At 30.8% G+C, this 27,763-nt stretch overlaps 3 protein-coding genes across 5 annotated transcripts; 1 reads left to right on the plus strand and 2 right to left on the minus strand.

Moving 5' to 3' along the window:
• The first annotated feature begins 42 nt into the window (after positions 1–42).
• On the plus strand, positions 43–16,106 carry LOC122628990 (rootletin). Of its 3 annotated transcripts, none has more exons than XM_043811946.1 (27): positions 43–472; positions 6,651–6,743; positions 7,476–7,691; positions 7,803–8,002; positions 8,098–8,482; positions 8,557–8,703; positions 8,782–9,084; positions 9,175–9,411; positions 9,491–9,627; positions 9,718–9,878; positions 9,968–10,098; positions 10,173–10,535; positions 10,612–10,971; positions 11,068–11,260; positions 11,336–11,695; positions 11,804–11,989; positions 12,162–12,406; positions 12,494–12,709; positions 12,821–13,022; positions 13,112–13,224; positions 13,297–13,473; positions 13,561–13,668; positions 13,760–13,939; positions 14,134–14,346; positions 14,428–14,733; positions 14,801–15,184; positions 15,281–16,106. In XM_043811946.1, exons 1-27 carry the CDS (start codon positions 464–466, stop codon positions 15,566–15,568), a joined length of 5,913 nt encoding a protein of 1,970 aa, XP_043667881.1. In that variant the 5' UTR covers positions 43–463; the 3' UTR covers positions 15,569–16,106. The 3 variants fall into 3 exon arrangements, with proteins under 3 accessions (XP_043667881.1, XP_043667882.1, XP_043667883.1); XM_043811947.1 differs by lacking the exon at positions 43–472 and adding an exon at positions 5,444–6,387; XM_043811948.1 differs by lacking the exons at positions 43–472; positions 6,651–6,743 and adding an exon at positions 7,177–7,380.
• A 531-nt stretch (positions 16,107–16,637) lies between these two features.
• On the minus strand, positions 16,638–19,795 carry LOC122628993 (protein Peter pan). The gene is made up of 5 exons (XM_043811950.1): positions 18,636–19,795; positions 18,285–18,565; positions 17,989–18,199; positions 17,272–17,917; positions 16,638–17,186 (listed from the first exon to the last, which is right to left on the minus strand). Exons 1-5 carry the CDS (start codon positions 18,651–18,653, stop codon positions 17,080–17,082), a joined length of 1,263 nt encoding a protein of 420 aa, XP_043667885.1. The 5' UTR covers positions 18,654–19,795; the 3' UTR covers positions 16,638–17,079.
• Positions 19,796–21,975: 2,180 nt separating this feature from the next.
• LOC122628602 lies at positions 21,976–24,369 on the minus strand. The gene is made up of 3 exons (XM_043811041.1): positions 23,950–24,369; positions 22,954–23,011; positions 21,976–22,410 (listed from the first exon to the last, which is right to left on the minus strand). Exons 1-3 carry the CDS (start codon positions 24,262–24,264, stop codon positions 22,001–22,003), a joined length of 783 nt encoding a protein of 260 aa, XP_043666976.1. The 5' UTR covers positions 24,265–24,369; the 3' UTR covers positions 21,976–22,000.
• Between the last annotated feature and the right edge of the window lie 3,394 nt (positions 24,370–27,763).

The following is a 27,763-nucleotide window of genomic DNA, read 5'->3' on the forward strand; positions in this document are numbered from 1 at the left end:
GAAAATGAATGAAATGATATAAGTAATATTATAAATTAAGAAACAAAATTATAAAGGACAAATAAGGAAGGATAAAAATCGAAACATATGGAGTAGAAATCTTTGTGTACGTGTATGTGTATTTATATATAAACGTTGTTGAATGGGAGTTATCCGTTCTCCGACCCTAGCTCCTTCATCGCGAAAGGGCTCGTGAGGGTGCGCGTGGAAGCGGCTAGGGGTGACTCTGCACGCGAAGCCACGACGGTGGTTCAGGATGAAGGTAAAAGCTTCGCGATACCGATAGCGACGCTTAGTAAAAGCCGGCCGTCCGTGGCAAACACAACCGCACCCTGTTGTCAATTCCCCAATAGATCATCGAAAAGGGGAAGCCAAAAACTTTACACTGCCATTCACTACTCTAATAACTCAACTCTCAAAATACAGAACATCTTCATCCGGTTACGACATTTTCATCATTAACATGCCACGGGTAAGTTGATTATATATATATATATGTGTGTGTGTGTGTGTGTATGGGTTTATGTATAAAAGAAAAAGGAAGACGATCAAACGATGATCATTTTCCTATTTTATTCATTCAATTTTCTTTCTTTATATCGTTAAGTCTGTAACATAATGAGTTGATCATAAAAAAAAAAGAAAAGAGCAAAAAATTTCATCGAAATAATTTTCGGAGGTTTTAATATTGTATTTATTTTATTATTTAATTAAGTCATAAAAGTTATACATATTTTTTTCTCTTTTATATGAAGTCGCTTCGTATTTTTTTTTTTTTTTTTTTAATTAATTAATTACTTGTAAATAAACGAATAGAGAGAACTCGAGGTTGATAAGTCTGATATCTATGTACGTATCTACGTAATCGTAATTAAAAATAAATTTGGAATGACTTCCTCGGATATAAATTCTGATGAAATGTAAGATCAAAGGAGATAAATATCGAGTTTTTCGCGTGATCTTTAATTTATTGACACGAGTAGGTACATATACGTATGTATCTACGTGAGATAAATCGGTAAAGAGGTTTCAGAGTAACAGGCAAATTAACTGGTTTCACGTTAGCTTGATTGACCCTTCCCATTAAATCTTCAAACTTCATAAATGCGAACGCTGTAACTAACGTAATTTTAGCCTTGTTGTACAACGATAATGATAACAGCTTTGAACGATCATCTACCGGCAATAGTTCATTTTCTCAGCACGTTTTATAATAATTAGTATCTATGAGTATGTGTATATTTTCTTATGTGAAATAATATCGTACCATTGGAATTTAATTAATGGTTATCATATTCGTCAATCGATGATTACGTTATTATAGTAAATACATATTACGGTTCGATTGCTAGTTCGGTGTAAAAAATAAAAAAAATACATAAATAAATAAAAACTGACGTCATAGAAAACAAAAAAAAAAAAGAAAAGAAAAATTAAAAGACGAAAAAAAATATTTTTTAAAAGATATATTACCTTCTTAGCAACGATTTGTTACGGTTATAGCAATGACCACTGGTCATTTTCACAGAGGTGTGTGACGCATCGAGAGAACAAGTTAGGGGAAATTCGTTTGAATTGTAAGCTAGCTTGTCACATGTTTCAATCTCATATATTGTCAGAGGATAATGAATAAGACACGTGTCTATTGATAGTGAATGAATTTTGTTGATTGTCATTGTGACGATGTAACATATAATTTCGCTTTTAATGAGATCGACTGTAATCAATAGTGCCGATGAAATAATGCCGATAAAACGTGGATAATATAAATTTTGCAATTTTTAATCGTGCATTATGATTTTTCTATTCGTCACTTGGCATCGTCATATACATGCAAACATACGCATACAAACGCAAACATCAATGAACGAGGAGTTTATTTATGAATGGCAATTTCCGTAAGCTTGTGAAATCGATTTTATTTTCTTTTATTTCGCCTTAAACAGCACTAATTAATCGATCGAGATTTATTAGAGAGATAAAAAAAAAATAAAAAATGCGTTACACAACGTTTGACTTCTAATCCTTCTTAAAAATATTTCTCTTATCATCAATAATATCATCAGTGTAGTCCTTTTATATACATGCATAAAATACATATTCGATATATATATATATATATATATATATATATATATATATATATATAAGGGAACAAGCATCGAAAGCAATCGATTACGTCAAATTATGACTTATAAAATTATTGCATTATGCTATAATAGGTATATGTGTGTGTTTGTGTGTGTATATATATATATATATATAATATTATATATGAAACAGAAGGTTATAATATGATTATAACATTTCGCATATATATCATAATTTTTTCCTCGGCGATCTGAATACGAGAGCAAAGTACAGATTTTCAATGTAAGAAAGGGAAAGAGAGAAAAAGACAAAAAGATATAGATATAGAAAGAGGGAGAGAGAGAGAGAGAGATAGATGGGAAATATTTTACGTACATTACATACATACATACATACATACATACATACATACGTACATAGAAATATACATACATATATACATACACACATATATAAATGTATCTATTCTTTGTTTATAAACGATAAAAACAGATAATTTATTCATCACTTAGAAAAGTCTAATCTGTCAAAACGTCAATTAGAAATTGCAAGAATTAACAGTTTTTCAATCGCTAATAACTATAAACATAGGCGCCAATAAAATCATGAAAATTAATAGTCGGAGAAAAATTGTCAATAGACCGACGAAACAGATTGAATTATGTTTGTTCTTTTCTTTATTTCTTTTTTCTTCCCTTTTTTTTACACAAATTGGCCAAATTTTTTTTTAAAACGACATTTGAACACGATGTGAACGATGTATATATGTATAAATATAACTTTCGGCTATCATGCTAATTCGAGAAAGATTAGAGCCACGTGTATCATATCAACGCGATTAGTGGGCATTGACCACTGTTAATTTCCACGAGTGATACAAATTCTTCACTTTTTTTTTATCAATGATTTAAGGTCTTGCCCTGTCTTCGGTAGATCAATGTTTTTCGTTTCGATCATAAAATTTCAATATTATATATAGAATAGACCAGAAAAGTTTCTATGAGTGTCGAAAATTTGATTTTAAAAAATCAATTATTCCTCTTCGAGATTTTCTGTGCTTGTGGTTGTACTCCTTTTCAGTTTTACGATTTGAAAAACAAAAAGAAAGAGAAAAGAAAAATGAAAATTAAAATCGATCTAAAGAATTTCGAGAAAATGCCGAGAGAAAAAACTCGTAATTGATTTTTAAAATCATCTATAGCATATATTTATATAGTTAATAATTTATTTTTCTTTGTGATAGCAATTTTTTAGTAAAACGTCGCGAATACTACGATTCACTGTCATCATAGTCACAAAGATCTTAACTATCGATACGAAAACGTAAATGCTCACGGTCAAGGGCACAACGTTAGAAATCGTTCTCTAAAACTATGCGACCACGAAGTTATATAGCGATGCCATAGAATTCTCTCACGCTAGGGTCATAGAATATATTGTTCAACATAAGTTTCAACGAGCACATTTCGAATTCACCTTTGAATCTAGACGAACGGCCGAAAGATAATTTATCTTCAAAACGAAAATATATCTAAGGAGAAGACGAGACGATTTTAAAAAAAGAAAAAGAAAGAAAGAAAAAAAAAAAAACATTTTGTATCTTTTAATAAGAATATGTAAATTCGAAGCAGTATATTCTTGGAATTTTTATGGAACATTTTATAAATGTCACAGAAGTTACGAGAATTTCACGTTTTATCTATTTCTATGAAATTTTATTGACACTTTTTGTAAATTACGTACGATATCACGTGCGATATATATATATATATATATATATATATATACACACACATAGTTTTAGAAATTATGTATTCATATCAGTAGAAATATAGGAATTTAATATATTATTGTACTCTACGAATATTTAGATTCTTCACTGTATATATGCATGTATGTATATATATATATATATATATATATATATATATATATATATATATATATAGACGGACATGTATATATGTGTATATATATGTATATATATATATGTATGTATGTATGTGTATAAATATATATTATCTATATAAAAAACATAGAAAAAAAAAGAGAAAGAGAGAGAAAGAGAGACGACCCTCTTTCCTTTGGAACTGGACTTGGTACTATTTAGAATAATTAAGGCTAATTGGGTGTACGTACGTTAATTAATTGATGAATAACGCATTAATTGTTATCTTGAAACGGCTTTACATCGTACATATCCGGATGTGGAAAAGCGTGTCTGAAATGTAATAAAAATACAATCGTGCAGATTATATTTTTTACAGACACGCGCCGTAGGACTTTGTTCTGTTTTTCAGGGGAAAAAAAAAAAAGAAAAAGAAAATAAAGAAAATATGTAACGCCATTATACCATAGTCTCCTATTGTGGAAGGCTACCACGAGGCGGTTGTCTACAAAGAAGACGTGAGTTCGTTATCGTCGTGTTCGAAGTGCGAAAAACGGGGAAAAATCAAGAGAGGAGTAAGGAAATGAAGGATGATAGAAGTTGAAGAAAAGGAGTCTCAATTTACCGCGAAGACAAAGTCTATAAAAACTCTTGTAGATATGGTGGAATGGTTCAATCCAGTTCAATCGCCGTTGCCAGGGTGACAATTCAAACTCCACAGATCAAGTTTCTTTTTCTTATTATTATTACACACACACACACACACATATGTATATATTGTTTTTTTCGTTACTCGTCTAGACGTTAGACAATTTGTCGTTACGTGATTGAAAGGAAAAAGAAAAAAGCAAAAGAAGGGAAAAAAATACACTTCGATATATTGTCCATATTCCAAAGTGTAACCACTCCAACGAATAATCTTATCTTAGTCTCTCTCTTCCTCATTAATTTAATTTTTATTGTTTCCTCCTCGTCTTCCTTTTATTCGTCGTCTACGCTTCTTTGGAAGAAAACTTCGCTTTTTTTGTTCTTTTTTTGCAAAACGAACATGAGAGAATTTATACTCTCTTTCGGGTTACTTCGTTTCAACTTCCATCTATTTATCGATAATTCATGCATAGCTAAGTACCTCGAACGACCATGATTTTCAGACCGGTATTACGAGCTAGAACGTACTTTATCTTTGCTAGGGCTATTAGTGCAGGTGTAAAATTCCCATGGTGTACCGTAAATCGCATGCGATCACGGAAATTAATAGTCGGGGCATGTCGTGAGTTCGTACGAGTTCTTCACGAACTATGCTCTGAGACCTTACGAGACCTCTATCACGAGCACGTGAAATCCTATAGGATGATCTACCTTCATCTTCTTCTTCTTCTTCTTCTTCTTCTTCTTCTTCTTCTTCTTTCTCATCTCATCTTCATTTTTATTTATTTATTTTATCGAAAAATTTCTTGTCGAAAACCTTGACAAAAAAGAAAAACAAAAAGCAGGATTAAAATCGACAGAAAATCCTTTCCAAAATTTATTTTGTTCATTCTAATCGCCAAAGTATACTCCATTGGATCGCCAAAACGTGCAATTACAATGGAACCATGTAGAAAAGTTTTAATTAGTTTTAGGAACATTCTTTCCTGTTAAAAGTTCACAAAGTTTCTCTCTGTGGCGAATTCGGTAACTAACACCGTTGTCTCTTTCTTCTTCTTTTTTTTTCCTTTTTTTTTTCTTTTTTTCATTAAATTTACCGATCCAACCACCGAGTTTTCCCTACTTTCCATAGACATGCGATTTCACTCGACGAGTTCACGAATGCTTATTTATCATCGATTTACTTTTCTTTTTTCTTTCTTGTTATAACGAAATTGCTACCTCGAATTGCACGATTTAGTATAATTTATAGAATTTCAACGAGCACTTTAGAATCAGAAATAGCTTTTTTTAATAGAATAGAAGGTATCGTAATATTTTCTTTTTTTTTCGAATTTATCAATGATCGAGAGATCGTTCGCACCAGTGACCGATCTGGCTACTTTATCTGACTACAACGATCAATTTGATTTCATGACTCCATGACAGTGTGACATTATTTTCAAAAAGATACTACAATAGCAGCGGAAAGTGGTATTACCAGTACGAAAGTTAGGACAGTATATTCGTGGGTGATATCTTCCAGGTAGCTGCTTAAGCATATATTGATTGGTGCCATTCAGTGCCTGGTAGTCGTTCATGCTTCTTCTACTTGTATTATCTGAAGGCGAAGAACTCTTCAGGAGGGTCATATTAATGCGTTGTTCTTTAAAAATCACCTTTTGGAGTATAGTGGGGTTAAGGGTTTTCCTCCATGTGTTATTTAGTTTTCAGTTCTTTCGCGAATTTCTTACTATGTGTTACGTTTTAAGAATTAATGGGTGAGTTGATGAAAAAAATATTTTTCTTTTCTTTTGTGTATATATATATATATATATATATATATATATATATATATATATAGTTACAAACGTGTTATATACTTATTTAATTATTTGAAATACACGTATGTATGAAGTATAGTCTATCGTCAGGGGTATTACATGCGACTCGAATTATCGACAGTCGATCTTTTTAATTAAATATAAAAATTATTTTAATTAATTAGCTATTATGATATAATATTTGCATTGATATGATTTAGACATTATCCAAAAATACTGGTCAGTTAACACCGAAAGGCCCGATGGAAAGAAGAAGACCGCCATTACTCAAAGGAACAAGTAAAATAAAGGAGGTATATCACATAACTAAAATTCTAACCATCTTCAAAATTTTATAAAATTTTACTTCGAAACTGTAACTAAAAATACTACGTCTAATAATGATAAAGATTATTTTATAAGAACATAAATTAAATAATAATTATTTTATATAATAAAAGAGAGAAAATTATAATATTCATTTGAATTTCGTATCTACTTTAACTAATTTTCTATTGGTCAATTCGAAATGCGACAAGTTTAAATTAGCCAATAGGCTAAGCATGTAAAATAATCTTTCATACATGAATTTTTATCAACTTAAAAGATAACAAAAAATATGTTTAACCTTATTTGATAAAGTAAATTAAATAATAAAATATATTTTGTGTTTATTTATATATTTGTCAAGTAATAATTTGAAATTATTAATTACCGATTTACAGCAATATTTACCATGACAACACATAACATAAACATAATCTATGCAAGAAATAGAATGGTTTCTATTTGTTCTTCCTGTTGTTTATATTATTATATATTATTTATAAATAAAAACTATTTATATTAAATTTGTATAAAATATAGTTAAGATGTGTTGACACGAGGAACGTGATATTTTTTTACAGTGAAACATAACCTATATTAAAAATTAAAATACATTTTTATAATGTAATATTCAGAGATTAATGTTTCTTTTTTTTTTTTTTATAAATATTTGACGTTATTATATTTTCTTGTTATTATTTTTATTTATTTTATTATAGTCTGAACGAAAAACTAGTAAAATGGATCCTACATATAGTACAATCAGTTGTCCTGGGGACGATGAAGAAACACTTTCACCAGAAGCTTTAGTCAGACAAAATTATGAATTACGACATCGCTTGGAAGAAGAAGCAGCAAGTTATAAAAGACGTTTAGATACTTACAGACAAGCTCAACAACATCAAGCTGCTCTTGTTTCTCGTTTGCAAGCTAAAGTAAATTTGTATCCCTTTATATATTTTTCTATCTACGAGATAACTTTTTTAAATAAGTAATAATAAGTAAAATCAATTATGTAAAAAAATTTATAGAGAAAAATTTTGTAGGTTTTACAATATAAACAAAGATGCTCAGAATTAGAAAGTGTGATGGCTGAAACTGCTGCAATAGATAATAGTAAACTATCTACTCAACCACAAGGTACATCTGCATTAGATGTTGCACATCAAACACTTAGAGAGATGCGTGAAGAGCAAATTCATGATTTAGATACTGCATTAAAAAAACTTGCAGAGGAGCGTAAAAAGTAATTATTACAAGTAATAATAATATAATGACTTTACATAAATAACATAGTATGTAATATTAAAAAAAAATTGTTATATTTTTTTTTATATGCAGATGTGAAAAATTATTAGAATTAAATACATCTTTGAAAGATCAATTAGAAGAGACTAGTCAAACAAATGAAGCTCTCACAAATGATCTTCAAAAACTAAGTAACGACTGGGATATTTTACGAGAAGAATTGACCATAAAAGAAGAAGAATGGAAAGAAGAAGAACAAGCTTTTAACGATTACTATACTTCTGAACATAACAGATTATTAAATCTTTGGCGAGATGTTGTGTCTGTAAAAAGACTATTTGCAGATATTAAATCTTCTACAGATAGAGATTTATCAAAATTAAATAATCAAATTACATCTGCTACTAACGATATTGTTTCTACCTGTAATAATACAAGTATTTTTATGAAGATGCAAACAAGTATAATTCAACCGTCTGTAAGTGCTTGATAATTATAATAATTTAATGTAATAATATTATAAACAGCATCGAAAATATTTTTACTTTGTAGGTATCGCAACAAATTCAAGAATCACAGATGGTTATGGACGTAAAATCAGAAATGGGATTACTTAAGCAACAGTATGACGTTGCACAAAATGAAATTCGGATGAAGGATGATAGAATTAATCAACTGATTCGTGAAATACATGCATTGGTATATAAATTTGTAAAATAATAGCACAAATTAAACAAACTTTATATTGTATATACAATTCTATTTCTGTGCATACAGGAAGAAAGATGTGGAGAAGCAGAAGCACAAACAAACAATATAACGCGTATGCAGGAAGATATAGAAATTTTACAAAATGCCTTAAGAGATATAGCTCATACTGTTATTCAAGATGCTGAAACTCGTGACACTGAGAGTACGCAACCACCTCCACATGTTCATTTATCACCTACTGGACCAATTCCTCAAAGATCGCCAAGACGTGGAGCGAGAGCTAATACTATACCAGCTTTTGCAGAGAGTACTATTAGTGCCGTTCAAGCCGCTTTACATAAATATCAATTAACGATACACGATTTACAAGTACATCAATATTTACAAAATTTTACTTGTTTGAAAAAAAAAAAAAGAAAATCTAGTAAAACTTAAACTAAAATAACACTTTCATTATAGGTGAAATTGCAAACTCATAAAGAGCAATTATCATCATTTCGTAAGCAAAGCGAAAATGCAGAAGAAAATGTACGAACTTTACAAGTTAAAATTACAGAACTTGTTGGTGAATTGGATACAACACGTTCTCAATGTACACAACTTGTAGAAGAGAAAGAAGTTTTACATAAAAATTTAGATACTATTAAAATGGAAAAAAGTGTATTAGAAAAAAATAGAATGGAAATCAATGCTATGGTATTATTTACTTTTTGTTAATCTTGAATATATATTTATTATTTATCTTTTTTTAAAATATCGAAATATTTATTTAAAGGTTGAAACATTAAATGCAGACTATGAAAAAATACAAAAGGCTAATAATAAATTACAAAAAATATGTGATAGTTTAGAAGATGATAAATTGTATCTTCAAGGTGAATTGGAAAGATTATCAAAAGATGCAGAATTACGGTAAACATTTGCTTTTCACTTTCTGTTCTTATATACCAATTTTTTTTTTATGTTTTTTACTAATAATTACTGTTGCATAATTCATTTCAGAGAATTGAGTCTTCGTTCGGAGGAAAACAGATGCAGCAAAATGAGAGAAGAGCTTTTAACGCTACAAGAAGAATTGAATAAAACATACTTAACAAAAGATATGTTAGAACAACAAAAATTAGAGACAGATGCATTAATCTCACAAATAGAGAAAAGTAAAGGTAAAGTTTTCACAATATATATATATATATATATATATATATATATATATATATATAGATTAATTTTTTAAAATTTATTTAAAATTTAGGAGACATTGAATTAGAATTGGAACATGTATTATTAGAAAAATCTGACATAAAAGAAATGTTATTAAAATTAGAATCAGTTTGTTCAAATCACGAGCAAGATAAACAGAGATTGCAAGAGGAATTAAAAAAGGTATACTTCTTCTAAATTATAAACAAATATAATGTAATTAAAAAAACGTGCATTCTAAATTGTATTTATTTTAGACTATAGAAGAGAAAAATAAGCTTGCTAATCAATGTGCAGATCAACAAGGAGATTTAGGTTCTTTAAGAAAAGAATTACTACAAGCAGAACAAACGCGTTTAGATTTGGAATCTGAAAAAGTTACACTTAACGAAAAAGTTAAATTTTTAGAAATTGAGAAGGAAAAAATTGAAATGGAATTGAGTCAAGTAACTCGCGAACGTAGCGATTTGAGCAATCAGCTCTCTGTACTTGCACGAAAAAAAGAAACATTGAACGAAGAATTAATGAGAATAAGACAGAGATTAGAACAAGCTAATGAAATGAATTCAAGGATTAATAGAAGCTTGGAAGATCTTGTAAAAGATAACGAAGAAAAACAAGTATTTATTACAAAATATAATTATAATTTTTTGATGTGACTAATAAAAATTCTAATTTATATTATCATATTTTTAGGTACTTTTAGAAACCAATGAAAAAGAACTTCAAAGATTACAAGAACAAATAGCTTCGGTACGTTCTGAAAAAGAAACATTAGAGGGAGTTTTATATGATACGCAAACTAATTTAGAATCAACGCATATAAAAAAGTCTCAATTGGAAAAGGAACAAAAAGAATTGTTAATAAAGCAAGAAAGTTTAAAAGGACATATTGGAAGATTAACTAAGGATTTGGAGAATAGTCAAAAACAATCGCAGGATATCAAACAAGCTCTGGCACAACAATGCTGCGACCAAGAAGCAAATTTTCAACAAGCCATTTTTAATTTAAAAAAACAAAATGAAGAAAATGTTAAGAAATTAAACGAGGAGAAGGTATATATATATATAAGTAAAACTTTAAATACGTGACTTCTCGACCTTTATCATTTCTATTATGGTATTATTAATTAATTATAATTTTAATGATAGGAACAATTAAAGATAACGTTAGAAAAGAGATTACAGCAATCTTTATTACAACTTGGCGGGGAAAAAAATGATGAGATTAATCAGTTGCAACAACGAGTTGAAGAATTGCAACAGCATATTGAAAATTTATGTCAACAGCACGAAGAAGTTCTACTTAGGGCTGAGAACGATAAACAACAAGCTCTCTTAATTGGTACATTACATTTTTATTTTTATATTTTTTATAATTATAAAATACGTAAAGCATATTTTTTCGTTGTTATCGTAGCTCATCATGATCAACAAGCACTGATGGAGAAATTAGAGAATGCCTTGCGTGATTTGGAAGAAGAAAAAGGGAATTTGGAACGTTTAAAAAGAGATACCTCAATTCGTAGCGAACAGGATCGTAATAATCTCAATCAGTTACGCGATAATTTAAATCGATTTAAAACAAAATTAGATGAGACCAAACTGAAGGGAGATGAAGATAGATTGAAGCTCGAATTAAAAATCGAAGAACTTTTGAAAGAACGTGAATCCGTTCAAAAGGAGTCAGAAGAACTTAGAGTGCAATTACATATGGCGGAAGATAAATTAGATGGACTTCACAATCAATTGCATGAGACTGTTAGAAAATTGAAAGACAGTAAGTCCTTTTCTTTTTTTTTTTTTTTTCTTTTTTTTTTTTATATAATACTTATAATGCATTAATATGTAAATAATTTATCATTAAATTCATAACTTATTGTTATAGCTGAAAATGTTAATGATACGTTACGCAAAGAATTGGTTGACGTTAGACGACAATTAACAGATTCAACATTTGAAAAAGAAAAATATAATACAAGTAACAAAGAATTAAGAGAACATATTAAACGTATAGAAGGTGAAAAACGTGAACAAGGAAGAGCGTTAGAGGAAACTTATCAAAAAATTGCAGGTATTATATTTGATTTCTTAAAAATTAGAAATTCAACTTATTAATGTAAAGAGAAGATAATTTTTAGGAATTTGGTATTAGAATTTCTTTTGTCATAATTTTTATTGATTTTTTTCCCTGTTTTTTGTTCTATTTTTTTTTTATCCTTTTTTTTTTTTTTTATTGAATGTAGCATTAGATGATGCAAAAACGGCGATGGAAGCAGAAAGATCTCGTCTTCAAGTACAACTTCGTGATATGGAACGTGATATGTTACAATTACAACAACAATTTCGTCTCACGCAGGACGAGTTACAAAAGTCCAATGAAAATAATGCACAAGCACAGAATAACGAAAAGGAGTTACAAGCTAGATTAGCGAATGAAACGGAAGAAAGAGAACGTTTGCAACTTCAATTGCATCAAGTTAAAAAACAGGTAAATTATTATTAAATTACATTCAATCTTTCTTTCTTTCTTTTTTCTATTATTCAATACGACAATAACGTTTCGAGAATTTTATAGGTATTGGATCTAGATAATAGTTTAGAAGTAACCAGACAGGAATTAGGTAAATTACGATCTCGTGCAGACGAAGAGGATGAAAGATGGAGATCTCGCGAGCAAGAATTATTAGTACGATTGGAGGATAGTCGTTGCCGTGAAAGAAAACTCGAAGATCAAAAACACAATTTAGAAGTTTGCTTAGCCGATGCTTCTCAACAGATTCAAGAACTTAAGGTATTTTTTCTTTTCTTTTCTTTTTTTTTTTTTCTTTTTTTTGAACGAAAAACAAGTGTTTTGTTTTTATGTGATTACGCACAATGCAAGTTGTAACGCATTTTATATCAGGCACGTCTTGGAGGATCCGAAGGGAGAGTAAGAGCTTTGGATGCTCAATTGTCTCAATTAGAAGTTGCTAAAAAAGAAGTGGAACAGAAATTGAGTAGCATTGGTTTAACATTACGTCGTATCGCTGGTATTCAAATGGACGGTTCTGTGAATATGCCATTTAAATTAATGAGCCCTTCGAGAAGATGGAGTCCTGCAAGAGGTATAAAATTGATTAAATTAAATTAAATGAAATTAAATTGAATTAAATTAATATTTCTTATTATATTTTTGTAATATGTTTTACTACAGGACACGAACACGGTGATTCTAGCAAAGATATCGTGATCGATGTTGATCCAGAAGCTGTAAGAAGAGGCATGAGATCTTTGATGCAACAAGTAGCACAAATCGAACGTGAAAGAGTATGTAAAAAATTATTATCAATGTAATCGTGAAATTATTCTTAAAAATCATATTCTATTTTTACGTTAAAGGATGATTATAAAACCGAATTGTGTAGTTTGAAAACACAACTTAGCGAGTATCAAGAAAATCAAACTAAAGTCGACGAAAGATTGAATAATTTATTAGCAAATATGAGGACTATACAAGAGGAGAAAAATTCTTTGGAAGCTAGAATGTCACAGAGAGAAACGAGCCATCAAAGCCAAGTATTAAATTATAAAATATATTGATGACTTGTTAATAACTTAATTATACCATAATATTATTCTTTATACTCTGTATTACGTTTTTAGATGGATATGTTACAACAGAAAACGGACGAGTGCGATCAACTCCGTGAGAAAGTATTAAATCTTGAAATGATCGTTAATTCTGATACAGAAGAAAAGAATTTATACGAAGTAAGATCAATAAAAAATAAAATAATTTATTTATATGTTAAAAAAGAATATATATATATATATATTTTTTACTCACTTATCTCGTTTTTAGGAAAAATTAGAGAAGATGAAACAGACATTGAACAGAATGGAAAATGAAAGACGTAATTTACAAGAAGAACTTAATAAGAGTGAAGCTCGTGCAACAAAGTTAGAATTACAAAGAATGTCGTTGGAAGGAGATCTTCAAAGATTACAAATGATGCTACAAGAGAGAGAAGCAAATATACAGGTATTTTATTATACACGTATGTAAAAATGTTGCCTATCATCGGGGGTATTTATCTTCCTCGATACTCTTACCAAAAAGAAGTTGTAACAATTGCTCGACAGATGGCTCTTAACAAACAAGCGCGAATTTCAACATTCGTATAGATTTGCGGATAATTATCGATACTATTGAATTAATCGTTTTATTTTTATTAGAAATTACAGGATCGATGCGAAACTCAAAATCGTACTACTGCTGGTTTAGAGGAACGTTGTGCGTCGTTAAAATCTACGATAGAACAATTGAATCTTGCATTGGAAAAATCATTCAACACGGAGAGTGAATTGAAAAATGAAATTAATATTCTACAACGTAATCTCATGGAAACTACTACGTGTTCACAAAATAATAATGAAAAATTGAAACAGGTATGTAATTGGCAAGATATTAATAAGGATTACATCGGTTTTACTATTCCATTACAAATGGTATTACACATTAAATTGCAGTTGCAGAAACAACTTTCAAATACTGAAAATGAACGTAGAGTCTTGGCCGAACGTTTGGATTCTGTTCAACAATCTTTAAGTGATTTAAGACATATGAATCAGAATCTTCAAGATCAAGTTGCCAGATTGCAAACTGAATTAGCTAATAACGAAGTGCAACGATCAGGATTGGAGGCACAATTAAGATTAACTAAATGGCCGCAAGAAGGGGGTGCGGATAAAGACGAAGATTTGATGAGACAATTACAAATTGTTCAAAGAGAGAAAAGTGAGATGCGAGGAAAATTAGATGCACTTAACGACAAGGTATAAATAACGATTATTCTTAAAACATTTATACCGTTATAACTTACTTATTTAATGAATTACATAGGTGAAGTTATTAGAAACTGAAAAACGTACTCTGGAAAATCAAGTATCAACTTTGAAGTCTGTCGGTACTCGTAGTAAAAGTTACGAACGTCCTGAGAAAGCACATATCGAATTATTAGGCAGTTCTTACAGTTTTGACAATTTGGAACAAGAAAATAGAGAGTTAAGATTGAAGATTCGAAGATTAGAAACGCAATTGGCAGAGAAGGAAGCCGAACTAATAAGAGCCAAATCGATCTATACACATTCACATTCTATATTAGAATCCAGTAGAGATAGAACAGGAGAAATAGAACGATTAAGAGCAGCTCAATTACAAGCCGAAAAATTATTAGAAGCGAGAGAGCAAAGTCATCGTCAACAAGTTATACGTCTTGAAAATCAGGTGATTTTTATTTTTATCTCTCTCCTTCTCTCTCTCTCTATATATATATATGTATATATATATAATATTGTAATTAATTAAATTACTACTCTTTAGATTCAATTATTGCGAGAACAACTCAATCAAGAAATTAAAAGACGTCAATTATACGTTCTCAGAAGTTCACGAGCTGGTAGAGAAATGCAACAATTAAGACAAGCGTTGGGTGATTCCTTAAGAACTGTAGCACAGGATCCATCTCTTGATGCAGTACTTTTAGAACATGAAGCTCGAAAATTAGATAGTACACTCACGAGTACAACTAGTTTACCGCCGTCATTAGCATTAGCTCCACCGTCAACATATGATAGATCTTCCACTCCATCGCGATTAGAAAAAACATAATTTTTGACTGAACAAAGATTTAAAAACTGCCATTATTCAAGAGAATATATTCAGGGGAAATAGTTTAATGATCTTTCATATATATGGAACTGTTGTTTGATATTCTCACAAATAGTTATAATTAGCCTTAGATTTCTCTTTAGAATGTAATATTCATTGATATAGCTTACATTCCATTTAGGCAATTTATAACTTAACAATGAATGTCATTCTTGTTGACATTTTATGATTTTTGAATATAATGATTTTTAGATGAGAAAATTTTTATTTAAATGAACGTCACTTTGATAAATTAACTTTTTATCATAATATATTATGCTTCCACTAAAAATGAGCTAAAAATTACGTTATTAACGAAAGAAAATATCACATCACAAATCAATTGTTTTTGAAGAGTGTATACATATACACATACACACACACACATATGTATGTATGTTCTCATAAGTTTACAACATAATAGAATTTACAATATGCTATTAGCGTGCGCTGAAATCAAGATTTTTATAGCATTATTTATATTATTACATTTTTTAATTTATATACTTATATACACGTATTATTAGAATCAAGAAGTTTTTATAATGTGATAGATGGGACATGAAAAAGCCATCGTAACGTTTACTTAATCCGTCCATATAGACAATAGTTATATTCCTAATATATTTACAATTTAGGAAATAACTAATTAATAATTAATTTTTATTTCAAAATGTTTAAAAACATTGAAAACCTTATAAAAACATATAGGGATTTATAATATGTCAAAGAGGGCAGTGCCTATAAAATATATCATAACAGTAAGAATAATGCTATGTTTAGTCTTGATTAGAGACTAAACAGTTATCAAACAAAAGCATTGTAGAAGATTGCTTCTGATTATATATTAGATGAAAATTAGGGTATTGTACACTAGGAAAGTACTAAAAGTGAAAATGTAGGTTGCAAAGAATGGATTGTGTCTGTTCTTTATAATTAAGAATATAGACATTCAGTCCAGAGATGAAAGCATAATCTAGTTCGTTTAAAATGACATGTTTCTATATAAAAAAAAAAAAAACAGTACAAATATTCGGATAACGTATTTTTAATATGCCACAGAAAACTCGAGTTGGCAAACAAGTAAAATCGTGTTCCTGTTTTTCAAAACTAATGATCAATTTGTCAATATGTTTTATAAATTGTATTATGACCGGATAATATTGTCACATCCGTCACTTATTGTTTATGCTATATAAATCAAGTCACGAGAAATATTTAAATAAAACAGGAGACTTAAGTTTCAATGCAATCAATTGTAACTTCTAAAAATTGATATCATACACTTTCGTGACATCATGTTATTACACGCGTTTGTGATTTTATAAAAATATATGTAGTTTAATATTGCAAAATGAAATAATGAATTGTCTATAAAATAGGCTTATCAAATAAACAGTGTAGTTACATTTAAATAACAATTGTAGTTTTCTCTATATTAATTTCTTTATGAATTTCATCACAAATTTTTTTTATTCATGTGTTTCATTTTCAGATATATTTCTTTTTAATTTTTTTGTTTTATACCTTGGTATAAACTTATGTCGCCTTTTTTGACTAGTTTTTCCTTCAAATAATTCTGAAAAAAAAATTTATTAGAAAGGAATTCTAACTAAAGTCATTTTTTTAGTAAACTATAAAAAAAATTTCCATAATATATTTACCCTTCTCAGGTTCTTCTCCTACTTCTTCTCGATAATATTGAGCATCATCGTCTTCTTCCTCTTCTACAACACTTTCTTCCATAGATTTTTTTGCAATTTCTTTTTTCTTTTGCATTCCTTTTAATGAATTTTCTTTATGTTCTTCTTTTCTCAATTCTTTCTTCTTTTTATTTTCCTCCTGTGTCTTTCTTCTTTTTTCTTTAAGCTTTTTCTTCTCCTCCCGTTTCTTTTGTATTTGAAGTTTTTCCTCTTCAGTTTTATGAATAAATTCATGAAACAAAACCTCGCCATCGAGAAGTCCACCTTCTACTTTCATTAATTGTAAAGTAATTCTTGGCCCTAATTCAGAAAGTCTAATAGCACTAGTAGTATTTTCATGATTTCCTCGAGATGATAATTTTTGCGATAACGTAACATGACTGGTAGGATCGTCTTCCGCTTCGCTTTCGGATACTGTCGATTTTGTCAAAAACTCTGAAAAGTCTTGACATTTTGAAAGATTCGGTATTTTAGCTCTTACTAATTTTGTAACACCTTTTGATAAACCAACAGGTACAACTTTAATAGCATAATGTCTAAAATCAATTATTTTTGTTGTTGTATTATAATTTAAGCATACGCAACGACGAATTGTACTTAAATCAACCTGTGAATATAATTATTGCATCAAATTCAATGAATCAAAATATATTTAGATTTTTTGTAAATAGAACTTACATTAATTAAGTTTATAGTTGGGAACATGTTTTGAAACATTGAAGCTATTAATTTTAACTGCATACCCTCTCCGCTAAAGTTATTTAATACAATTAAAGGAGAATTTTTAAAAGCTTCTTCAAATACCATTTGTTTTTTTAATGTAGATACTACATCTTTTGCTAATGAGAAATTATGTACTTTAAAAGTGAGCGTCGGTCCTCTGGGTAACCTATTGTATACATATTAATTGTTCAATTTCTTTTTAACGTCAAAAGTTAAACATCACTAATAGAACACATAATATATGTACAAACCTGCAGAGTTTAAGATACATCCCAAGTTCTGTTCTTGTAAAAATACATAAATGACTAACGTGTAACACACCGGCAACCGATACAAAATCCTTAATACTATTTCGTTTTCTAGCTTTCAACGAACTAGCAGTAAATGGTTCCATAACTCTACGAAAATCCTTAGTTAATTCTATTATGTGTTCTCCTGGTAAACCACGATGAATTACGAACGAGTGAGGAGCTTTTACTAAATCTTCTTTCTCTTCTGTATTTAATTGTTTATTTCGCTTAACACAACGTCCCTAAAAAGATGAAATATTTGTATACGTAATAATAAAGCATAATTAATATCTATACGCTAAATTAAATTACCTTTTTACGATGGCCCATCTTGTTTTCACTTTAAGGTTAAGTTCAAAAACCACGTGTTCAACTTACACGATTTTATTTCCTTAAAAGCGATTTGATTAAAATCTTCTTAAAGATTATTTCACCTGCACTGTATTTATATACGATATATTTTTATTTAATATAAATTAAATTTATATAAAACTTATACATTTCATTATTGCCATATTGCGAACGATACACACAGCACCAATCGGCGTACGGAAATGGCGATCGAAGAGCTACCTATAGGGAAATTAGGTAACCAATGTCCTTCCTGGTAATTACAAATGTTATTGAAAACACCGCTCGTAATTTGTTTATGTCTTCGGATATTATGTCTCAGACGGAGAACGAAGCCGACACGCGCAGGAGTCGTTTCACACGTCCGCTAATGAACTTTAATTTTAACTTTTATTTCAAATAGTAGAGTCTACGATAATACTTCCATCAATTTTATAAAATTAAAGTAATTTCGTCGAATAATAAGAATAGAAGAAATATGTAAATTTTTCAAGAGAGAGAGAGAGAGAGAGAGAGAGAGAGAGAAAATCACAAAAAAAATATTATTTCATACGTATATACACATTACTCCGCATCATTCAACGGTTTCACAACATTACCGTAACTCGCAAGACGATATTATACGTTCGTCATTTTTATCAGACAGTCTTCGAAAGTCAGTGAACTCGTGTTGATTACTCGTTAAATATCACCGATCATTTTGTTCGATCAATTAATTTGTCGAGTAATTTCGATCAATCATAATCCGTATAAGAAATAGCAATTAGGTTATGATACGTAACAAAATGGAGTATATAATTTCGTACGATCGATTTTGAAGAATTCGTATTGCGTTTAATTAATAAGAGAGAGGATCGATGGCGCAAAAAAAAAAAAAAAAAAAACATGCGTAGTAAGTAAATATTTACGTGATATTATCGAGCGTATTAACGAGAGTACGTACATTAGTTAAATAGTTCGCCTATAAATATTAATCTCTCAAGGATAAACAATTCTAATGCGAATAATATTCATGACAAAGGGTGGCATGTTGTAATAGACGCATACATAAATAAGTTTCTCAGCACGTATACGCTTCATAAGTACATCGTGCCAGTTAATTTCAGCATAAATCCTGAAAATCCCATAGAAGAGGAGGAGGAGGAGGAAGAAAAGAAGAAGAAGAAGAAAGAGGAGGGAGTAGGAGGAGGAGGAGGAGGGAAAAAAGAGAAAAGAGGGAAGGTCTAACAGGCAGGGTGGGTTAGAATCGTTGGGAAGCGCGGGAACTTCGGTGTAGCTCGTTAAGCGAAGAAAACTTCTCTCACGGTCCAAAGTTCACGGCCAACCTTGCGATCTTTATCTACGCGAGCTATGTGAGAGCCTTTAACCCGTTCCACGTTGAAATTGCGTCTTCAATATAAGGACGTAGGACGTGTCGTGTTCAACGTCGAAGGGACTAGAAAATTTTTCATTACAAAAAAATAAAAAAAAAAGAAAAGAATAAATGTAGAAAAGATATCATTATAAGGTTAGGTTTAATAACATATAAATTATGATATTAATTTATTAGAAACTTTTCGTAAAGGTTATATCAAAAATGAACGTTGTTGCAAGCAGATATGTATGTTAATATGAGATTTAGGTTAGATTTGATTTATGTATGCGTGTGTACGTGTGTATGAGATCATACGTGAGCATGGTCAATACGAGACTAAAAGAATTTCTTCTCTCGGTCTATTCTTTTTTCTTTCTTTTTTTTTTTTTTTTTTTTTTTTTAAACTAGAAAGAAAATTTCATTTCGATTCAGATCGAAATTCTATTCTCTTATTTCTTTTTGAGATGTACTTCCTACATCCGTCTCGTAAAAATCTACTTTTCTTTTTCCTCTTGTTTCTTAGTTCCCCGCCGTGCTGCTCTTTACCGATTATGTTTTCATTTCTCTGATTTGTCGGCGACGATGCGGATAATAGCTGCCATACGACGTACCAGCTACAGAAGATAAACGCTTAGAGTAGAGAGGTAACGTCTGCCATATGCTAGGCTGGAAACCGGCCGTGATTTTTGTCGATGTTATGCTAGTGGCGTGAGGAATTCGAAAAACAGAAAACTATAATGCCCGAGAGAACATTCGCAAAATATGTACGTACGTACATACGTACCTATGTTAGCAACGTTAGAACGCCGTTTCGAGGTTAGGAACGAATAATAATCTGACTTATTTCTCGTACTTACAAAAAAAAAAAAAAAAAAAAAAGAAAAAGAAAATAATAATAATAAAAAAATAAATAAATAAACAAATAAGATTTCAAACAAAAAATACGTGAAACGACGTAATTATAAGGTTAGATTCAATTACATATAAATTATAATATTAATTTATTACAAACTTTTCGTAAAGGTTATATCAAAAATGAACATTATTGCAAGACAGATATGTATGTTAATATGAGATTTAGGTTAGATTTAATTTATGTGTGTTGTGTTGTGTGTGTGTGTCTGTATGTGTGTATGAGATCATATATGAGCATGGTCAATACGAGACCAAAAGAATTTCTTCTCTCGATGTATATACGTGATAAAAATATTTCTTTTCTATCTCTTAATATATCGTAGGGGAAACCAATAGAATCTCGTATACATATTTCACATTGGCAAAGAAAATAAGGTGCAGCAGACGGCGTGTACCACGCCTCAACGCACTCCTACCTTACTGATCCCGATTGTAACAGAACTTGTGCAGGATTATTCCCGTGAGCGTGTTTCGATCTAACAAATCGAAGATAGGAAGAAACTCGTTTATGCAGTTGCTATTTATATACGTTTAACCCGAAACAAACAAATGAACGAACGAAAAGAGAGAGAGAGAGAGAGAGAGAGAGAGAGAGAGAGAGAGAGAGAGAGAGAGAGAGAGAGATAATAAATTGAAAATTTTTAACCAAATTAATAACATAATATATATCAAGCTAATACTATAGTGTAGTTATAAAACGAGACCAGAAGTTTCTAGATAATATTAAAAAATCGATTACTCTTTTTTTCGCGACTTTTTAATAAATAAATAGTTTTGCGATCTGAATAAAAGAAAGAAAAAAAAAAAAAAGAAAAGAAAAAATGTCATACGTTCGATAATTTTTAACATCGCTTAAGAACTCGTCAATTTGTTGTGTGACTGAAGGGATAATACAAAAATAAAAATAAAAAAAAAATAAAAAAAAGAAAGAATTGTCGTTACAGATAAAGGAAAAGGATCGATACCCTCTTCGTAATAAATCGTTTACATATGTATATAAATTAAATACATATATATATATATATATATATATATATATATATATAAAAGAATCGATCTATCCTTGGGTAGAATCAGATTGAGTACAACTACAAGAGCTACATGTATCGCACGTCCGTGAGGACGAAGACGTGCTAGAATTTGAATCGCTCAGTTTTGGCGGTAGAATGTTGTCGTATAAATCGTCATGGCCGAGGAAGCACTCGAGGATCGACGACCGAGACCGATTTTCTTCCGTAGTCGAGGAGGATACTATGCTAGTTGAGTCACTCAGATTAGATCTTTTCACATTTGGCGGAAGTTCGCTAACTTCGTCGTAATTCACCGTGGTCACACCGTACATATTGCAAATAATTCTTTCCGGTTTTCTCATTAACATTTTATTATCCTTCGAATCGTTGGAAACTATTTTCGTCGTTTCTGTTCGGTCACGTATCTTCTTTATCCTTCTCGACGACGTGTCTTTTCGATATTTGATATTTTTTTTTTAAAGGCGACACGAGTCGACGTTTCGGTTCTCGTTTAACGATCTTACCATATTTTTTATTAATATTATTCTCGGATAATTCATTAACTCGATCGTCGTTAGAATGCTTATTTTCAACGAACTGTTTTTTCATTGATTTTAATTCAACGGACGTATCTTCCAAATCGTTATTTTTCGATAGTTGGCATTGTAAAAAATTAGTGACGTCGATGAAAGAAGAAGAATCGTTGGTAGTTGAGTCATTATTTAAATTAGAATCGTTGTAATTCACTTTTTTTTTTGATAGTTATACGATCGTCGTCGTGGTAATAAAAGACATCGTTTGATCGAGGACTATTGGAGAGACTTCTTTTTTTTTCTGTAATCGTTGAAATATTTTCTTGGCGAAAATCTTGCGAAATTTGAGTTTTCATTGTTTTTAGGAGTATAGTATAATCGCTCGAGTATCCATCTTTTATAACCATTTTCTTTCTTTAATTTAATCGATGATGATACCTCGTCGAAGTTACAATCATCATTCTAACTATCCGATATCATTAACGATGGACTCGAGAGATAACATTGTACTTTGTTTAAACTCACCTGTCAGTAAACATCTATTTTTATCATTTCATTAAAAACAGGTTTAACTTCTTAATCGGCTAGTTTGATCCTACTTTTGAATTATGTAACTGTATTAATGACACTAACATTTTTAATTTACATATGTTTATCTTGCGTCCAATGAAAAAACAAAAAAAAAAAAGAAAAAAGAGAAAGATTGCTAAAGAAACGTTCGTGGATTATTTATTTATTTATTTATTTATTTTTTTTTTACTTTAAATACATATATTTTCGTTTAAAAAATATTTTTTTATACGAGATTGTCTTAGATATTTTGCAACTTATATTTACAACATCGCAAAAGAACCGTCAGTGAAATAATGAATTTATTATAAGTTTAAATTTCAAGAGCATATCGAGAAGTTATGTTGGAGACATTTCGTGGAAAAAAGAAAGATAAAGAAGAAGAAGAAGAAGAAGAAAAAAAAAGATCTTTTCGATATATAAAATAATTTTAAAATGTACTACATTTACAACGGTTTCTTATATTAAGTTATTCTTTTCTAAGAAGAATATAAAAGTTCCTTCAATGTAACCTTGTTATTTTATTGAAGTATCGTAGCATCAATAGCATAAATGCGGTTATATGATACTAGACTATTTTACATGCATCCAAGATAATGTAACATTAGAAGCAAGATATTACGCTACTACCTAACATAATATTATATAATTATAGATATTATTAAACCGTTTTTATATTGTAGTACGTCCGTACGACGTAACGTTTACCGACGATTGCATAAAAGCAAAAGAAAAGAAAAAAAAAAAAAAAAAAGAAGAAAGAAAAGAAAGAAAAAAAGAAACGGATTGATTTTCTCCAATTTTTTCTTTCCTTTTCTTTCATCTTTTTTTTTTTCAATTTTACAACTCAACAGTATGCATTTATATTATAATCCTAATAATAATTGACTTACCCTTTCTGGATAATATGGAATATCAATGTAACGTGATATCGGTCTATACCAGGTACTACAACCACTTCTTAAATTAAAATAATACGTTTTACCTGGAATGCTTTTGGATTTGCATTCCACCCAATCGTGTTTTTCAACATAATCGCCAAACGATCGAACGTTATTATTGAAAAATGTTGATCTTGACGTATTGTCAACTTTATTATTTTTTTCACGTTCCAATTGATTATCACTGGCCAAATTAAACGTCGACCAATTATTGTCGTTGTCATTTTTAGACTCATTGACATCCAACGACCAATCGGATCTCTCCATTGTTTAACATTTTTTTTTTTTAAACAAACGAATTACGAAGTGAAACGATAAAAAAAAGATATTTATTGTAATATCACGATAATGAAATTCTTCGACACAGATAAAGTTTACATTTTTACACCGTACTACACGACATACCAAAGTAGTGCGTCGCGATTTAACGTAGATTGTATGCTGCATTATTATAAAGCAATTGAAAATGAGCGCCATCTTCGATAAACTTTATTCTTCCTAGATTGGTAATTTTCTATTAATGCGTCAAATTACAGGAGTGCAACGTAAGAATAATTAATTAATACGCATGACAGAGAGATAGAGAGAGAGAGAGAGAGAGAGAGAGAGAGAGAGAGAGAGAGAGAGAGACGAGTATTACAAATAATGATTAATAACTTTGAGAAACATGTCGTTTTGAATAAATCTTATATACATATGTATTTGTTAATAGATCTTATATATGTATGTATTTTTTGTTTACTAAATGGGGGGGAGGGGGAGGGAGGGCGACATAGGGAGAAAAAAAAGAAAAGAGAAAAAGAAAAAGCCTAGGTATATTTTAATATTAAGTTGAGTCACTAAAAAAAAAAAAAAAAAAAAAAATCTCATATTTTATTTTTACTTATTTAACTTATTCATTTATTCATTTATTTAATTTCTTTTTCTCGTTCGATCGTCGATAATCTCTCCAAATAATTGAAAAAATTCAATAATTTTATTTGTTTAAAAAGTAACCAATGAATAAATACCTGACACATATACACATACACATACACAAACACACACACACACACACACACACGTATCCATATATAGAGCATATACCGCCCGTGGCGCTACTCTAGTGGGGATTCTTTAAAACATTCCGTCGGTCTTTAGAAAATGATTTATAACGTATTACCTGGCCATCTAAACGTTGTTTTTCCGGTTCGTTATTACGTGCGGTCTTTGCATATCTTTTTTTTTTTCGGAACGTTTGAATTCGAAAGGAAAGAAGATGATGTGGTATAGGTGAGAAGGACAGGTGGTGGAGGGGGTGGGAGAGGTGGAGGAGGGGTGGGGGACGGGTAAAGGTCCACCAGTGTGAAAAGAAATTCGACCTCGGAATATAATCGAGACAATAGGTTCGAATCTCGTTCCTTAAGTTTTCCCTATAGTGCACCTTTTATGCGAGATAGAGATGAAGTTGGAGAGACATCACGCTGCGAAAAGGAGGTGGAAGAAGAAGAAGAGGAGGAGAAGTAGGAGGAGGAGAAGGAGAAGGAGGGGGAGACCCCCGAGTGGTCGTCGTTAAGTGAGTTTTCTTTAGAAAATTGCTCTCTTTTTCTTTTTTTTTTTCTTCTCTTTTCTTTAAACTTTTTTCCTCTTTTTCTCATTCCCTTGTTTTCTTTCTTCTTTATTTTTTTTTTTTATGGGGAACCAACCACGATTACACGGGTGGACAAAGGGGTGGAGTGGGATGGGGGGGGGAGGATATCGACGTCTCTTTTACTCGGATGAAAATTTTTTGTTCGAACAAAAGAAGAACCTGCCTCGCGATGAAAAAGAGAAATTGTGAAATAAGAGAGAGGATGGAGAAAGAAAGAAATGGAGAGAATAGTTCAACATTAGTATTCTTACATTCTCGTTAAAATTCGTTCGAGTTCGTTCAAGTTCGCTTTTGAATTTTTTCGTTTACATAGTCGGTTCGTCCTTCGGGTATCTTCGTGTGCCTCCCCTCCACCCTCTTCTCTGTCCAATTCCGCTCAGTTCGTTCGTTCAGCCGCCATAATCGAAATTTCATTTTCATATCGACCTTCGTCAGGTGGAGGAAATTTCAAAAAAAAAAAAAAAAAAAAAAAGAAAGAAAGAAAAAAGATATGTGCTATAATGAAAGGAGAGAGAATGCTGCTTTCTCGTAATTCGAGAGTTTCTTGAAATCTTTGATCGTTCGAATCTAAAAGAACCTTCGTATCCGCACCGTTGAATTCAATAGACAGGATATACTCTTCGCGAGCATACACACACACACACATACATACATACATAAATAGATGTATATACATGCAAGTATACACGTGCATAAGTACATACATATATAAGAACATACCTAGCGTTCACAAAGAATTTTTTCTTCTTTTTTTTCCGGAACATCATCCCCTTTCCCTCTGCCACCCCCTCATTTAACCAACGTTGGAACCGTTGTAGAAACGCTTTTTAAAAATTCTCCTACAGCATCGTCCTTGAATCCTCATCGAATCCTACAGGGAACCTGTTGGAAAGTATGAATTAGTGGTTCATGAATTTGTACTGAATCGATCGTCCTCTCTCGTAATCCGTTCTCCATCGTATTTCTCTTTCCACTTGTATCTTCTTACCCTCTACCCTTCCTTTCTCTAATTCCTCTCTCTTCCCCTCTCTCTTTCTCCCTTTACTTCTTTTTCCGATTGATTTCACGATTTATAAACAGTTTCTTCCCTAACGACGAGAGTTCGCGTATAGTCGCGTATTACGAGTAATTAAAAGAAGAAAAAAAAAATAGAAAAAAGAAAGAGAAAAGAAGAAAAAACAGAGAGAGAAAGAGAAGGAGGGGGGGGGGTAAGAAAAAAAAAGGAAAAGAAACAAAAAAGAAGAAATAGAAAAGAAAAGAAAAGGAAAAATAAAAAAAAATTAGAAAAGAAGTTTGAAGAGAAGTGAGATACTCCTATACACGCTACGCCACGTTACTATCCTCTCTGCTATCTGCCTCGGCATAGATAGTATAAAGAAGGAAAGAAAAACGAAGGAGGAAGAGAAGGACCGTGAGGACCATTCGAACGTGGTGCTTGGTAGTGGTGGTTTGGACCGTTATTTGGCCCCAGCGTCGCGGGAGCGTTGTCCGGACATTGCGGCCTGCTATTTCTCCCCTCTCTTACGTCTCTCCTCATCGTCCTCTTCTATCTCTTTCTCTCTTCCTCTCTCTTTCTATCTTTCGTTCTATCTCTCTTTCTTTTCTACACCTTCTTCTTCTTCTTCTTCGTTGTACCTATCCTTCTCCTTCTTCTTCTTCTTCTTCTTCTTCTTTCTCCTTTTTATCTTACCTTTCTTTTCTTTTTTTTTTTTACATCTCTCTCTCTCTCTCTCTCTCTCTCTCTCTCTGTCGTGTTCTCTTTCTCTTTCTCTTTCTTTTTCTTTTTCTTTTTCTTTTTTTCTTCTTCTTCACTTTTCTTTTACTCTTATTCTACATACGTACGTAAGTACGTTCTCCTCCTGAACTTGGTTCACAAACATGGCCGCACACAACCCTCTTCCACTCCGGTCTTATCCAAAAGAGAAAGAAAGATATATATATATGTGTGTATAAAATATATATATATATATATATATATATATATATATATAAAAAGGACTTCGTGCAACGCAAGGAAACGTTCGAGTCGACGTACCAAACGATTATTCGATTTGAAAGGGGCACGCGATGCTTTAGAATATTTTATTAATTTCGCCGCGTCACGAGATTGCGTCGTCGTTTAAATACAATGAGCTT

Source organism: Vespula pensylvanica, chromosome 4 (assembly GCF_014466175.1).
Source record: "Vespula pensylvanica isolate Volc-1 chromosome 4, ASM1446617v1, whole genome shotgun sequence".
Classification (NCBI taxonomy): Eukaryota; Metazoa; Arthropoda; class Insecta; order Hymenoptera; family Vespidae; genus Vespula; species Vespula pensylvanica.

Coding starts and splice junctions, on each gene's coding strand:
- LOC122628993 (XM_043811950.1), bottom strand. Junction 18,200..18,284: donor ATGTATCTTAAACTCTGCAG/GTTTGTACATAT, acceptor TGTATACAATAG/GTTACCCAGAGGACCGACGC. Junction 17,187..17,271: donor AGGAGAAGAACCTGAGAAGG/GTAAATATATTA, acceptor TTTTTTTTTCAG/AATTATTTGAAGGAAAAACT.
- LOC122628990 (XM_043811946.1), top strand. Junction 7,692..7,802: donor TTTCTCGTTTGCAAGCTAAA/GTAAATTTGTAT, acceptor AAAATTTTGTAG/GTTTTACAATATAAACAAAG. Junction 8,483..8,556: donor CAAGTATAATTCAACCGTCT/GTAAGTGCTTGA, acceptor TTTACTTTGTAG/GTATCGCAACAAATTCAAGA.
- LOC122628602 (XM_043811041.1), bottom strand. CDS start 24,264: ATGGAGAGATCCGATTGGTCGTTGGATGTCAATGAGTCTAAAAATGAC. Junction 23,012..23,949: donor TTCCATATTATCCAGAAAGG/GTAAGTCAATTA, acceptor GTTTACTGACAG/GTGAGTTTAAACAAAGTACA. Junction 22,411..22,953: donor ATCGTTAATGATATCGGATA/GTTAGAATGATG, acceptor ATATCAAATATC/GAAAAGACACGTCGTCGAGA.